This window comes from Pectinophora gossypiella, chromosome 4 (assembly GCF_024362695.1).
Source record: "Pectinophora gossypiella chromosome 4, ilPecGoss1.1, whole genome shotgun sequence".
NCBI lineage: Eukaryota > Metazoa > Arthropoda > Insecta > Lepidoptera > Gelechiidae > Pectinophora > Pectinophora gossypiella.
The window spans coordinates 15,462,590-15,476,841 of NC_065407.1; the positions used below are offsets into that span (position 1 = coordinate 15,462,590).

The following is a 14,252-nucleotide window of genomic DNA, read 5'->3' on the forward strand; positions in this document are numbered from 1 at the left end:
AACTTATTGTGCAAAACAATACCAAAACTGAAAATAATACTAGCCCTAAAACGACAACATTTCCTGAGGGCTAATATATGCAATGGATAAAAAAATATATACGGTCGAATTGAGAACCTCCTCCTTTTTTGAAGTCGGTAAAAAGAGCACAGTGGAGCGTTGGGCAGTAATGCCGCCGACAAATTAGCGAAGAGAGTATCGAAAATCAGGATATACGGCGGTACACCTTCCGGCGACATAGTCTATGACGCATGGCGTCTCAAGAGGATTATGCATCACTTGACACGTACTGTATGCACGGATTTTATTGGATTAATTGGCCAGATTTAACGCTTCCTCGAATGCTGTAGATTTATTTTTCTTCCGATTGCTTTAACAGAAACCACGAGGAGGCGAGGCGTGGGTTCTTAGTTCATCATACGATGATTGTACATTTGACTACCTCAGTTGGGAATACAGTCGCTAAATGAAGATTTTTTTTTAGTACAAATGGTAGACATATCTCTAAAAGAGATTTCTTCCGGTCAATCCCACATGTATGTGTGTGTGTGTGTGTATGTGTGAGGTGATTAAATGTACAAATAAAATAAACGTACAAATAATGGTGCTAATTCCTGTAAATACCATCTAATTTTATTTTAGGTTATATCTGTCATTTTCTTATCCGCAGAAAAGGAAAGGGACGGGTAATCGACAAGCATAAAATTTATGGAACACACGTCAATTTTAAGCACAAATCTAAAACAACCGTCTAAAAATTCGCCCGGGTTATTCATTTATTTACTCATTCTTCCTAAAATTAAGAGCTGTCAATCATCCGTCCCTTTCCTTTTCGGCGGATAAGAAAATGACAGGTATAACTTAAAGTAAAATTAAGAGATGTCTGCAGGAATCGGGGCCATTATACATTTATAACTAATTTGTTTGTTTAGCTACTTCGTATGTTTGTGGTCCAATGGTTGAGTGTTGGACTCCCGATCCGGAGGCCCCGGGTTCGAATCCCGGCGGCGACATATCACAGAAATCACTGTGTGGTCCCTGGTTTGGTAATTACATTCTAGGCTGATCACCTGATTGTCCGAAAGAAAGATGATCCATGCTTCGGAAGGCACGTTAAGCCGTTGGTCCCGGTTACTGATGTAAGTGAGTAATCGTTACATGAGCAATGTCAGGGGCCTTTGGCGGCTCTATCATAACCCTGACACCAGGGTTGATGAAACTGGTATTCCACTTCACAACCCACACGATCAGAAGAGAAGCTACTTCGGTGTTTTGTAGATGATAAGATGAAAAATGACCACACGTCATGCTTTTCTGGTGACGGACTCTTTCTATTTCAACACGTGACTTACACCAGCGTCAGAGGTTCGAATCCGAGCAGCATCAAAATCATCCTGGCGAATAAGAAGTTTGTTAGGTAAGAAGTTCCAGCTTCATTAACTCGACAACTAAACGACTGAATTCGACTTTGAATTTGGAATTCATCATCATCAATATGAGATACTTTTTACGAAACGTCAAAACGATAGTTTTCTACGGAGTTTGTATGGAAATACTGTCCTGTGACGTCATCAATAAAAGCGGTCAAACATCGTACTCACTGTTACTTAATTCATAAATAAAATTCGAAAATAAGTAGAAAAGTAAAATAAGATTGATTTTTGGTCATCTTAGACAGGCATCTATTTCTAATTTATTATTTTATAATTTATCTTTAACCCAAACAAATATCCAATTAGATATGACATAATTATGACACATGATTTAAAGCGAACAAGAAACAAAAAAGTACGTAGGCACTTAAAATGGAAAAGAAGAAAAAAATACTAAAATATAATTAAAAAATATTTTATTGACTGTTAATGTGTAAGAAATCAAATACCTACATTATGATTAGGCATATTAAAAACTAAAACTGTACTTTCAAAAACATGTTAAACAATAATCATTATTACTTAAGTCTAAAATAGCTGTATATGGAATTAATACATTGAATATAAATGCATAAAATCATACTGAAAATAAATGATATCACATAGATAAGATTGTTAGTAACATTATACTTATAAAGAAATTATTACATTAGTAAGTATCAGTATAACATCTAAAGTTCTTTCAATCACTGAGAATTACTTTGGCCTTTACTTGTTATAAACTAAAACGCCTATAACTATAACACTAGAAAAATATATATTTTTTTAATTTCAATCCAAACGCGTAAGTATATATGCCAATATAAAAATTAAATGGCAGGTAATAATAAAATAATTAAAAAGAGATTTCAATATTGCGAGTTCTTTTTTAATAAAACATAGAAAAAAATAAAAATAGAGAAAAATTATTTGCAAGCTGCTCTCTATTTAGCAAAAATAAATTTATCATTTTATTGAAGTTGTTTTATTTTTAGTGGAGTAACATGTCAAATTAAATCGTTACTTCAACCTTTAGATTTTTAATTCATGTAACATTAACATCATGTTTCTATCGTCACTCAGAAAATAATTCTTTTTTCAATTGTTTGAAAAACGAAGGACGAAATCCTGAGCCATTCCTTTTTAACATGTCACTCACCTCTCGACGCAACTTGTACTTTATTTACAGGTTTAACTTAAAACTATGAACCGACACAAGTTCCCAATAAAGATGGTCCTTTCAACGAGTTAAGTTTACAAATATTTAGTTCTGTCTCCATTACATGACGCTCTAACGTGGGCATCGACTGATAGACGCAGCGGATAAACAACGTAGATAAACGCCTCGAGGATATACGCATGATGCTGTCATGTCATGATCATGTCATAATCATATCGTGGTCATGTCATGGTCATATCGTGGTCATGTCATGTTATGCATGTCATGTCATGCATGTCATGTCATGCATGTCATGTCATGCATGTCATGTTATGTCTATCGATCGGAACCCACGTTAAGCGATACGTAACCCGTTCAAGTAGTTGAAATAGTTGTCTGAAGTGTAACTAGAACTCGTCGTGTCTCGCTAATGCCTCGCCGAAGTCAGTAGCCTGCGAGCCTACAAACAGATCGTATTTATCCAAGATCTCAGCCTTGGTTAGTTTCTCGTCGGCGTCGGAATCGGCCTCGAACACGAGGTGGCGCGCCTCGGCCTCCGCGTGGTCGAACTCCGGAGGGGCGATCCAGTCTTTTACTTCGTGCTCGTCCATGAACCCGTCTTTGTCTGTATCTCTGTAGTAAAGGACAAATATTCTTTACTGAAAACGAATGCACACTGCACACTTGGCAATAACAATCGGGGCGATTATGAATCCTACGTGTTCTACTAATAGCGTTAACTATCTATGAGTAATAACATAACATAACCATATCCCAATCGGGGATATGATCAACTAAGTACCCACATTGTTTTAAGTTTACGCGGTTATTATCATAATTAAAGCACATAATAACGGGTTCTTACCGCGTTTCATATCCCCATTTAAACACGGTAAGAACCCGTTATTATGTGCTTTAATTATAAGTACCCACATCTCACCGAGCTTTCTGTTAGACCAATCTGATGGTGAGCCGTATCGCCTTCTATAATGGTCGAGTCAACTGTGTTAGTGAACATAGGTGCTAGTCCGGTACCGGGGTTCGAAACGGCGCTCCACTATTGAGAAGCAAGCCGTTGTACCACACGACTAGTGTGTTTGTAATGTAAGGTCACGAGCATTAATATGTATACACTTTGGTACCATGTCACATTGAACTGTAAGTCTCTCTAAATGTCAAATATGTTAGTGCGACAGTGTCCTGAAATGGGTACATTATATTGCTCATGACTGTACTGTATTACATACATAAGCTCACGACTATATCCCAATGGGGTAGACAGAAATACATCCATTGAAGATGACCTAAGTACCCACACCTAACTGAGCTTTCTGTTAGACCGACAAATAACTATCACAATACAGTAATTACAAGGTCCATTTTTGAATACATACATACATACATAAACTCACGCCTATTTCCCACCGGGGTAAGCAGAGACTATAGAATTCCATTTTTGAATACAAATACAAAAATATTTATTCGTGAATGTTGCATGTTACAAGATATTACAGGGTTACAGTGTTGTCATCGGTCTCAGCACATTCAGCCAAGAATTGGCATATGAATTTAAAATTGCCATGCATAAAACAACCTAAATCAACCTGAGAAATCAACATAATAATATGAACTTGACAATAATTAAATAATATAATTCAAATTTAAACTCAATAATAATAATTCCTAAATGTCACGCAGACTAATATAATATCAATAATATCAATCATTAATTTCAATTTATAAATAAAAGTTAAACAATGTAATATCACTCAATGATATCGAAATTGTAACAATATTTGCATGATATTATATACCGGGTGTTAGTGACATCGTAACGAATACTGAGAGGGATGATTCAGACCATGATTCTGAGTTAATATCTAGTGGAATTTTCCGTCGCAAAATTCATGAAATTTTGAGTTTTGTTTTTAATTATTTTCAATTCCATATTGTGTTTTTAGCTGCATAGAACCCAAATTTCAATAAAAAAAACAATAATGACAAATTATCGAAAATTTTCGATGTAATGGAGACAACAGCTGCTCGAACGGGTCAACGGCCACACGCACCGAGCCGCGCGCCCCGCTCCGCACGCCCCGCTCCGCGCGCCCCGCGCCGCACGCCGGCGGCGGCGCGGCGGCGCGCGGCGGCGCGGCCTACAAAGTAGGCACTACGAACCGATCCTATTTCTTTCTCTGTCTATCGTAAATTTATAAATTTATTTTATTCTTATTCTTAAATGGACGGATAATCAACAGGCATAAAATTTATGGAATACACGTCAATTTTAAGCAGAAATCTAAAACAACCGACAGAATTAAGTTGACAGCACACGTCAAACGGTTTGCATACCAGCGAGATACCTTTTTGATTCGACCGGGTTATTCATTCATTTACTCATAGGAATCGGGGCCATTATCTACCTAAAACAGTTGAAACAGTAAATAATTGTATTCTTTGTTGTCATTAGAATAACTAACAACCAACTAACACAACCACCACAGATTAGGTAATTAGTTACCTACTATGTCAACCATCCACCAACTTAGTATGTAAGTACCTACGCAAAACCTCGCTACACAAAAATCGAGCGAGATCGCGTCTAGAATTGGGCGGACACTCCGCCAGAGTGTTGCCTATCGATATTCTATCGATACCTAGTTAAAAAAAACCAATAGTAGGTACCTATCGATAGATCTTTTAGATCAATACCCATTATTATTACAAAGCAAGACCTATCGGTACTATCGCTAGTATCGATCTAAATGTACTATCACTACTTTCGATAGTTTAGACAATTTTCAAGTTCAACAATTGATAATCTACCTATCGATAGTTCGGCAACTCCGCCGCGTAGGCAATGTCGGCATGTTCAAAGAAAAAAATTGTCCGAGAGGAGTGATCTTATTTTTCTTGTTACATGTTGGTACCGAGGTACTAAGTACTAAGTTATTCGTGGTTTTAAATCTCATTGTTAAATCATCAGTAAAGAACTAATTAAACCTATCCTGTTCTGTGTACAATATTCATGTAACGGCTACGTGCTTACATAAGTACCTAGTAGACGGGAGCAACGACTTAACGTACCTTCCGAAGCACGGATCATTTTACTTTCGGACAATCAGGTGATCAGCCTGTAACGTCCCAACCAAAGGCCTTATAAACAGATTTTTGTGATATGTCCCCACCGGAATACGAACCCGGACCCTCCGCATCCCATCGCTCAACCACTGGACCACATAGGCCAAGAAGGTTCTAAGACATAATTAAAGGATCCTGGGACGCAAGACCTCCGAGTTAGGGCTTGTTTGATCTGTCTTGATGGATACTCGGATGTGAATAGCCTCACGGATCAAGGGCAACGCGCGCCAATAAAGTAGGCATTACGAACAGATACTAGGTATTTCTTTGAGTTGATAGGTATCAAGTGAAGTTTCCTGTCGCCAAATTCATAAAAAAATTAGATTTTTTTCAGTCCCATATTGTGTTTTAAGCTGCATAGAACGCACATTTAAAATAAACAAATAAAAATTACTAATTATTAAATTTTATCAATGTCATCAATAATAATAATAACGTATCTACAACTTCAGCTATGCGCAGGTGAATAGCCGGCGCACGGGTCAAGGGCAACGCTCGCCAATAAAGTAGGCATACGAACAGATACTATTTCTTTCTCTGTCACTTGCACCATAAACATACTTCTCTCTCTCTCTCTAGTCGTCGGCTCGACTCGGCCGCGGCCGGTGCGTCGTCGGCGCCCTTAGTCGGCGCCTTTGATGCTTTGCGCTAACGCCGCCGCGCGCTTCCGCTCAGTCGAATACTAAGCTTGACCCGAATCGCGTGATGTTTTTCGAGGATATTTTTTTCGTGTTTGTGAGTGTTTGTTTCATTCTGTAAATGAGTAGTGTCGACTATGATGATAGATCATAGACCATTTACTGCGCAAAAGTATGGAAGATTGTTGATGTTTATTAAAGAGCAAGGTGTTGTGTTTGTGAGTGCGTGTGATACCTACCTACCGCGGAGGAAACGCGATGTTGCATACCTACGTGACGTGACATGTTCTAGGGTACCTACCTAGGTACTTCATCCGAAGGAATAACAATTAAGGTAAGGCAAGAGTAGGGTTTTTATTGTTAATAAGTTAGGAACGTTTTAATAACTGGTAGGTAGGTACCGTGCGTGAAAAATCGTGGCAGTAGGTGTTCTACTTCAACAAACAACATTTTTAAACGTTGAACCACTAAGCATCTAAATACAAGAGAATGAAAACTCCTACCTAGATATCAACATCGTATCACGCACGCGTAACGTAGCCGCGCGTAAGTTTAGCGTCTGTGTGGCGCGTTGTTCGACTTACATTGCGGCACAGTAAAAATTGAAAATCTTAATTAAACATTTGCGACAAGAAAAACACCCACCATCATTTTTAGTACAATAAAATAGGCGTTCCATTTTTTTTTTCGTTACGATGTCACTAACACCCTGTATAGCATCAGCCACAGCACATCTTCAGTACATCTATCTATTAATGTACCCTTTTCAAAGGCAAATAAAGAGTATTTCTATTTCTCTAAAAATGTCTATACCTGTATCCAGTGAACTGTTCCCGCTCCTGCTTGACCCAGTCGGGCTCGTCGCCGTCCTCGCCATCTTCAGGCTTGTACATGTCGCCGATGTACTCCTCCATCGACACCTTGCCGTCCTATCATAAACATTCACACTATTATTTATAATATACATATGTGGCGGACCCAACTATTTCACCAGCTAGTTCCGCTCATAACCAACAGATGGCGCGCACATCATTCAATACAGTTCTACAACGCGCTAACGAAGTTTGCACAGCGCGACGCATATATAATACAACTTCCAAGATAACACAGAGCTACCCCACCTAAAGTTTAGATCCCAACTCAAAAAGTGGTTAAAGGGGAAGCAGTTTTATAGCATAAGTGAGTTTTTCAGTGTATAAATAGGTTTTTTTTTTCTTTCTTACTTTTTTTTATATAGATAAGTGTTTTTGTAATATTTCTTAGTAGTTATTATTGTATGTCACAACATGACTAAATGTGCTGAGCGCTATAAGCTTTACTTCCATCGATATACTTACCACATTTATGACAATAAATTTCATTTCATTTCATTTCGATCGTCGATCCTTAGTCACACTACCAACTTGTGGCTAGCGGGGCACTATACTCAGTGTGAGTGTGATACCCCACACATCCTTTAGCGGCAGCACGTCGCATCAGCCATATATTTATGTATCCCATTATTTAAAACATATAGAGATAATTGCTTGAAAACAACTTCTTTTCTATTGAGTAAAAATAAACAACCATGGCATTTCTCTGGTAGAAAATCTGAATGACATTCGCCGACAGTGTTGCCATTTTCATAAAAAAACAAACTACTATATTAGAGTAACGACCTAACGTTACAAAAAATACTTTTATTTAACTTATTATCCCACATGATTAATCTATACCTTGTCCTTGTCAATGTCCTCCAATGTCTCGAGCACGACAATATCGCGCATGTGCGAGTGGTCCTCCGGGTGCAAGAAGCCCGCGAACTCTGTCCTATTCAGCGCGTCGTTGTGGTCACCATCTGAAATAATATTTCAAGTCTTTTCATATTCCTTTTGGCTCAGTGGTTGACCGTTATGGTAACAATCCAGAGGTATCTGCTTCGAATCCGGACTTACCACAAAAAACACTTTGTGATCCCAAGGAACATCTTACATCGTGTCCTGCGTGCCCGAATACCTGCACGCAGGAGGATCTGATGAGCGCTGCAAATAGCGCCATACGTGTTGCCAAGTTTTGGGCCGATACTGTTTAGTTTGCCATCGACACGATAAGAAGAAGAAGAGGTTAAGCTGATCACCCGATTGTCTGGAAGTAAGATGACCCGTTCTTCAGAAGGCACGTCAAGCAGGCTACTTTTTACTTAAGGAAATATGTAATTGTTACATGAGTTTGGATGTAAATAAATGTAATATGTTACCAGCTTGTGTCCACCGGCGGCGGTCCCTCTTGAGCAGGTTGGCGTACGTGTACCCCTCGCTGTTGGGCTCGTTCATGTCGCTCTGGTCCATGTCGTCCATGAAGCCATACACGTTCTTTCTGTACGTCTGGAATATCGAAGAGGAGAAATTGAGCACATACCTCTCTCCCCCCTCTATAATATTTTTTTGGTGTATTTATAGTGTCATTACGAGTAAATTGTGGCGTGCAGTGTACATTTTATAGTTACGCCTGCATATAGCGCGAAGCGTGCGTAATCACCAACTGCTGCACGCATCATCTTGTACCTATCATTTTTCAATCGCTGTTCCGTCACGGTTGCAAGAAGTATGTAATTGGTGGATCGCACAAGGTTTCGTTAGTATACAAGAGATCTTGGGTCTAATCAAGTTGGCTATCCCTGCAATCTTCTTCTATCGTGTGGGTTGAGAGGTGGATGGTGGTGGTGGTGGTTGCATTGTGTGACGGATGCGGCAGAGACTTGGTTAGGGGAACTTCAGCTGGATATATGATCCACGCAGGATATTTTATTTTTGTCTGCGATACGCAATAATACTAGAGGTGGATAAGCAACCTCATCAACCCTGGTGCCAGGGTTACTATTGAGCTGCCAACGGCCCCTGACATGACTCATGTAACGACTACGTACTTACATCAGTAAGTAGTAGACGGGATCAACGGCTTAACGTGCCTTCCGAAGCACAGATCGTCTTACTTACCTCTGCAATAGATAAATGATACTACCGCGCCGAGACCGGATTATTAGTAAATCAAATCAAATATATAATTAAAAATACCTGTCTGTTAAACGTTTCAAAAACACTCTAATGTCCAGCAACAAATAAAACCATCTATTACAATTGGATAATAGAAACGTATGATGTCTGTATGGATATTAATCGCAGTCGCTTCCGCCCCCTTATGACGTATAGATACTGTGAGTAGTTATCAAATTACAACCTACATTCAACGAATTAGCTATGCCCTCACCTCTCTAGCGTTATTCCGTTTTCACGGAGTCCGCTTACCTACTACGGAAAAGTACATAAACATAACATACATAAACAGCCTATATACGTCCCACTGCTGGGCACAAGCCTCCCCTCAATCAACAGGAGGGGGTATGGAGCATACTCCACCACGCTGCTCCAATGCGGGTTGGTGGAGGTGTTTTTACGGCTAATAGCCGGGACCAACAGCCCTCCGAAGTACGGAATAATCTTACTTTTTCGGACAATCAGGTGATTCAAGCCTGAAAAGTCTTACCAAGCAAAGGACAGTCTCACAAAGTGATTTCGACATTGTCCCCATCGGGAATCGAACCCGGACCTCCAGATCGTGAGCCTAACGCTCTAACCACTAGACCACGGAAAAGTCCTAGAGGTTTTTTACAGAAATGACTGCCCGTTCGACATTCGAACCCGCGAAAGAAAAACAAGCCCAATACAGGTCCTAACAGATACTTCTGAAACGCATTACTCGGGAATATGGGTTTCCTCACGAAGTAAGTACGTAGTCGTTACATGAGTCATGTCAGGGGCCTTTGGTAGCCCAATAGTAACTCTCACACCAGGGTTCATGAGGTTGGTACTCCACCTCACAACCCACACGATAGAAGATGATTTATGATCCAAACATGAATTGGACAATGAAATGAAAAATCAGTTTAGGCCCGTGATTCGAACCTGCGACCTCACATTAAAGGTCAAGCGTTCTTCCCACTGCGCAACCACGGCTGCGATAATAATGTCGTTATCATTTTATGTCTATGTCTCGACAGCATGGCGTAAAAATCGCCAATTTACTTCAACCAATCTAAACGATACACTGGAGTCAACCAACTGAATAATCAATCATGAAAAACTTAATGACTTAATTTACTTGGCTTCGTTTATGAAGACGCTGCGTAATGCACGAAAAGTCGAGCGGTGAATTCAAACATAAGGCGATGTACCAGAGCGTTCACGAAAAAGCATAGTCACGCGCGTCCTTCACGCACGGGTTATAATATTATGATGGTATCTACTTTATTTTATAACACAGCATCACGCCTGTATCACCAAAGGGGTGGCCAGAGGTGTATAGTTATTATATTATAGGTATAACGTACACCCACTCCTCGCCAGCTGTGTTTAAGTCCCTTGCATAATAGGGGCGACCCTTTAGCCATTAACCGGGCACAAAACCACGTAATATCAATTGTCGTGATTCGAATTTATTCACATTAGATTCAGTAGTTTAATGCCGACCTTCCAAGTAGGTACCTACTATGAGAGCGCGCACACTTGGCGGAATTTGGTCGTCTATTCGTCATAGACCAAACAAGTATTGGGTAGTTCCCTAGGTCAAAGATAAATTATGAAAGTCTGATTACTAAATAAAGACAGAAGTAAAACTGTCGAAAAACATTTTCTTTTTTCTATCTAATTTATTTATGAATTTTAATAAAGAAATAAAATGTAATAATAAGTGCGACATTTCGTCACGTTTTTCTATGACGTCACAGGTTGCTTTTTCATACAAATTCCATAGCCATTTCGTGTTTTGACGTTTAGTTAAAACTAACTGATTTGACTAGTTGGAAACTAGCCTATTGTTTTAGGATGCATTCAAAATGCTACTGGCCTCATATTATTCTCATCGAGATGATATTTTGCTATAAAAGGAACATATCTTTGGCGGATAAGACCTTCCAAGCCAAACAAATAAGAATTATCAAAGTGTACTCACCTCCCAAGGGATCTCGCCGTCGTTGTTGGGGTTGTGTTGCCTCCAGTGTCTCTCCACATCCTCGTCAATGTATCTCCTCTGCGTGTACCGGATCCAGTCCTTCAGTTCCACTAGAGAGACGAACCCATCCTTGTCTGAATCGATCTTGTCAACTATGATCCTGGAATAGTGCATACATTTGGCATAATGATATCTCGTATATCTCGTATCGAGGATTTGTAACCAGTAGGTGTCACATGCGAAATGTGATATAACTTTGTCACGGTCATTTTATCGATTCTGACGATATAATTATGTCGTTTCGTCGCTTGGTGCTAATATGTGAACGCAAATAAGTTATGTCGTTCTGTCAAAATACGAACAAAATCACGTGCCACAAACTTATCGATTTGGACAAAAATTATTGAATCGATCGATAATTTTATCACGTTGCGCATGTTAGCGCATGAGCAAATAAAATACAATAATACTACGTCAAAGACGCGATAGCCCTGTCATCAAATTAGCGGGGCTGGTGATACCAGTCCCGTCACTCGACCCCTGTCACATACCTATTTAGAGTGCGTGTATATATCTACTACATTCGGGTATACAGGCGTGATTCTATGCTATGTTACGTTTATTAATCGGTTAAGATGTGCACAATAAATGCGTCTGCATAATGAATGCTATTTAATTTTACCTTTCGTAATAAAAGTATGTAGCCTTTTGCCTAAGTACCTAACAGATTTAATCCTTGATTACTTGCATCGGTCGTTTCTTACTCTACGCGCGCGGGCAGGCCGGCCCATGCCTACGACAAATCGCGGGAAAATACGTACCTAATTAGCAAATATTGCGTTGTCTATTTGCTGACTAGGTAGGTACCTTTTCAAACCACTGCGTGGGTTCAACGAGAAAGCGACGGCTATTCCAGTACATTTATTTACCATATATAAAACTTCTTAAGTTCGCGATAAGAAAGGTCAATGACCATCAGATAATCGATTAAAAAGCCATTTTGTAGACATTATTTTGTAACATTTAAGTAATAGGTAGTTATAAACATGGAAGTTACTAGAAAAATAATGTTCTTACATATCCCAACCTACCTATTGCCTTATAATAACTTTATAATACCTAACTCTATTGCATTATAGGAAAACAATGGTTTATGTACTATATAGGTAATCAGAACTATGAAAAAAACTACAGAACTAGAAAACAGAATATGTTTTTCATTAGTTTTAAATCTGTCTTTATTTAGTTTTCATAATCTCATAATTTATCTTGAACATAGTACATGACCCAATTTATAGTCTACAAAAAAAAAATCTACACAAAAGTTCACACCCATAATCCCTGATGGGGTGGACAGACAGCTGCAAACCTCTAAAATACTTACAATAGGTATTCATAAAATAACATCTCACTTCCTCAGTGTAGATAGTGTTGTTTACCAGTTTATTTAACCCACATACCACGTGGGCGAGATAACTGGTTCAGTAATCTCGAGATGACGAATTAGCAGAGGTTTTATCTTAGAGAATAGTCTACTTTTTGCACAATAGGTTAATGACTTGAGATTGGAAATGAGAATGTTCTAAAAATTACATGAATTGATTAAAAAGAATATAAAATGCCATTATTATATAAAACTGTCTGTGTGAGTCAGTTTTTTTTTTATTTAATTTTCTTTTTGTGAGTTTCCCTAAGCATGTTTAAGTGCTATAAAAACAAAAAATAAAAATATTTTAAAACTGTGTTGTAAAATTTTAAACAGAATTACAACAATGGGTATATTTCATTGAGAGATAATTAGAAAATTTTCCAATATAATTTAAATTAGCCCAACTGGTATTCTGTCCCAGAATATCTAATTTGGTGGTCAAAGAGTTTATTGTACTATTGATTACAAAAATAATACCTATTTCTTATTTATTAAAAGGTTTTTATGATTGGAATTGAGTTTGAATTCATGTTTGGATCATAGACAATTGATAACACATAGTTTTTAAAATTTGTGCCCGGTTTATGACAATAGGTTTGCCCCTAATTACATGGGAGTTACAACATAATTGGCGATTAGTGGGTAATATACACCTATATGTATACTATAATATACTATAAACACCTTCTCCTTCATTGATGTGGTACTATGTTATAATATTATGTATGTTATCATAGGAGTTAGGTATTTATAAACTTTTTAGTAATTTTACAATGAGGCTGTTTAAAATACAGAATACATGTCACATTGAAGTAATATTTTTTTAAGAATATTATCACATTCTATAAAACGATTCATTCACTCTTAACTGAAAATTTATACTTTATTACAATATGATAATAATAACTTACCCCAATCTTCTTTTACTCTCTTCAGGGGGCAGTTGGTCAAAGGTTTTAGCCTGATCTTCCCCCAAAAATGCGTCGTGGTCAAACTGCTTATTATGGTGTTCATTCTTGAAATGTTCCGCATCAGAAAAGTGGTCCATAAGCCTCTTTGACTCTTCAGGACTCGGCACACCGGCAAAGACCGCCGAAATGGCTAAAGCCACGAATAATGTCGTCAACATTCTAGAAACAGAAACCTTACTATAATAAAAATCGACTCAACTAGTTACTATGCAATAACACAGAATTCAACACTCCTATTAGAGTCTAGGCTGACAGTGCTGACACTGTTATACTGTAGCCAGAGAGAAAGAACATGATTAAGTTTCAGTAATGAAATCGTACCTGCTGGAATCGGCCACGTCAACACTGTATACGTAAACTTCCTGGTTCCCGAAAGCGCGAGCGGGATTCTTCGATAAACCGGCAAGCGAGAGGGATGGAAGCGACGGATGCTGGGCTGATTGGATGAGTGAGCGTTCAAACACTGAAATACTCAATATTGTCAACACATTCAACACAACACTAATTTTCAGGCCG

The 14,252-nt window shown here is 38.5% G+C and overlaps 1 protein-coding gene across 1 annotated transcript; it reads right to left on the reverse strand.

The window, feature by feature from the left end:
* Positions 1 to 1,832: 1,832 nt before the first annotated feature.
* LOC126382393 (calumenin-B) lies at positions 1,833 to 14,200 on the reverse strand. The gene is made up of 7 exons (XM_050032237.1): positions 14,058 to 14,200; positions 13,677 to 13,895; positions 11,337 to 11,496; positions 8,587 to 8,713; positions 8,066 to 8,187; positions 7,164 to 7,279; positions 1,833 to 3,204 (listed from the first exon to the last, which is right to left on the reverse strand). Exons 2-7 carry the CDS (start codon positions 13,892 to 13,894, stop codon positions 2,979 to 2,981), a joined length of 969 nt encoding a protein of 322 aa, XP_049888194.1. The 5' UTR covers position 13,895; positions 14,058 to 14,200; the 3' UTR covers positions 1,833 to 2,978.
* Positions 14,201 to 14,252: the final 52 nt, after the last annotated feature.

Bases quoted from the DNA above. Each gene is read 5' to 3' on its own strand.
- LOC126382393 (XM_050032237.1), bottom strand. From the start codon at position 13,894: ATGTTGACGACATTATTCGTGGCTTTAGCCATTTCGGCGGTCTTTGCC. The intron at 8,714-11,336 runs GTGAGTACACTT...TCGATATTCCAG, and splicing joins ACGGCGAGATCCCTTGGGAG to ACGTACAGAAAGAACGTGTA. The intron at 7,280-8,065 runs GTATAGATTAAT...TGTTTATGATAG, and splicing joins AGGACATTGACAAGGACAAG to GACGGCAAGGTGTCGATGGA.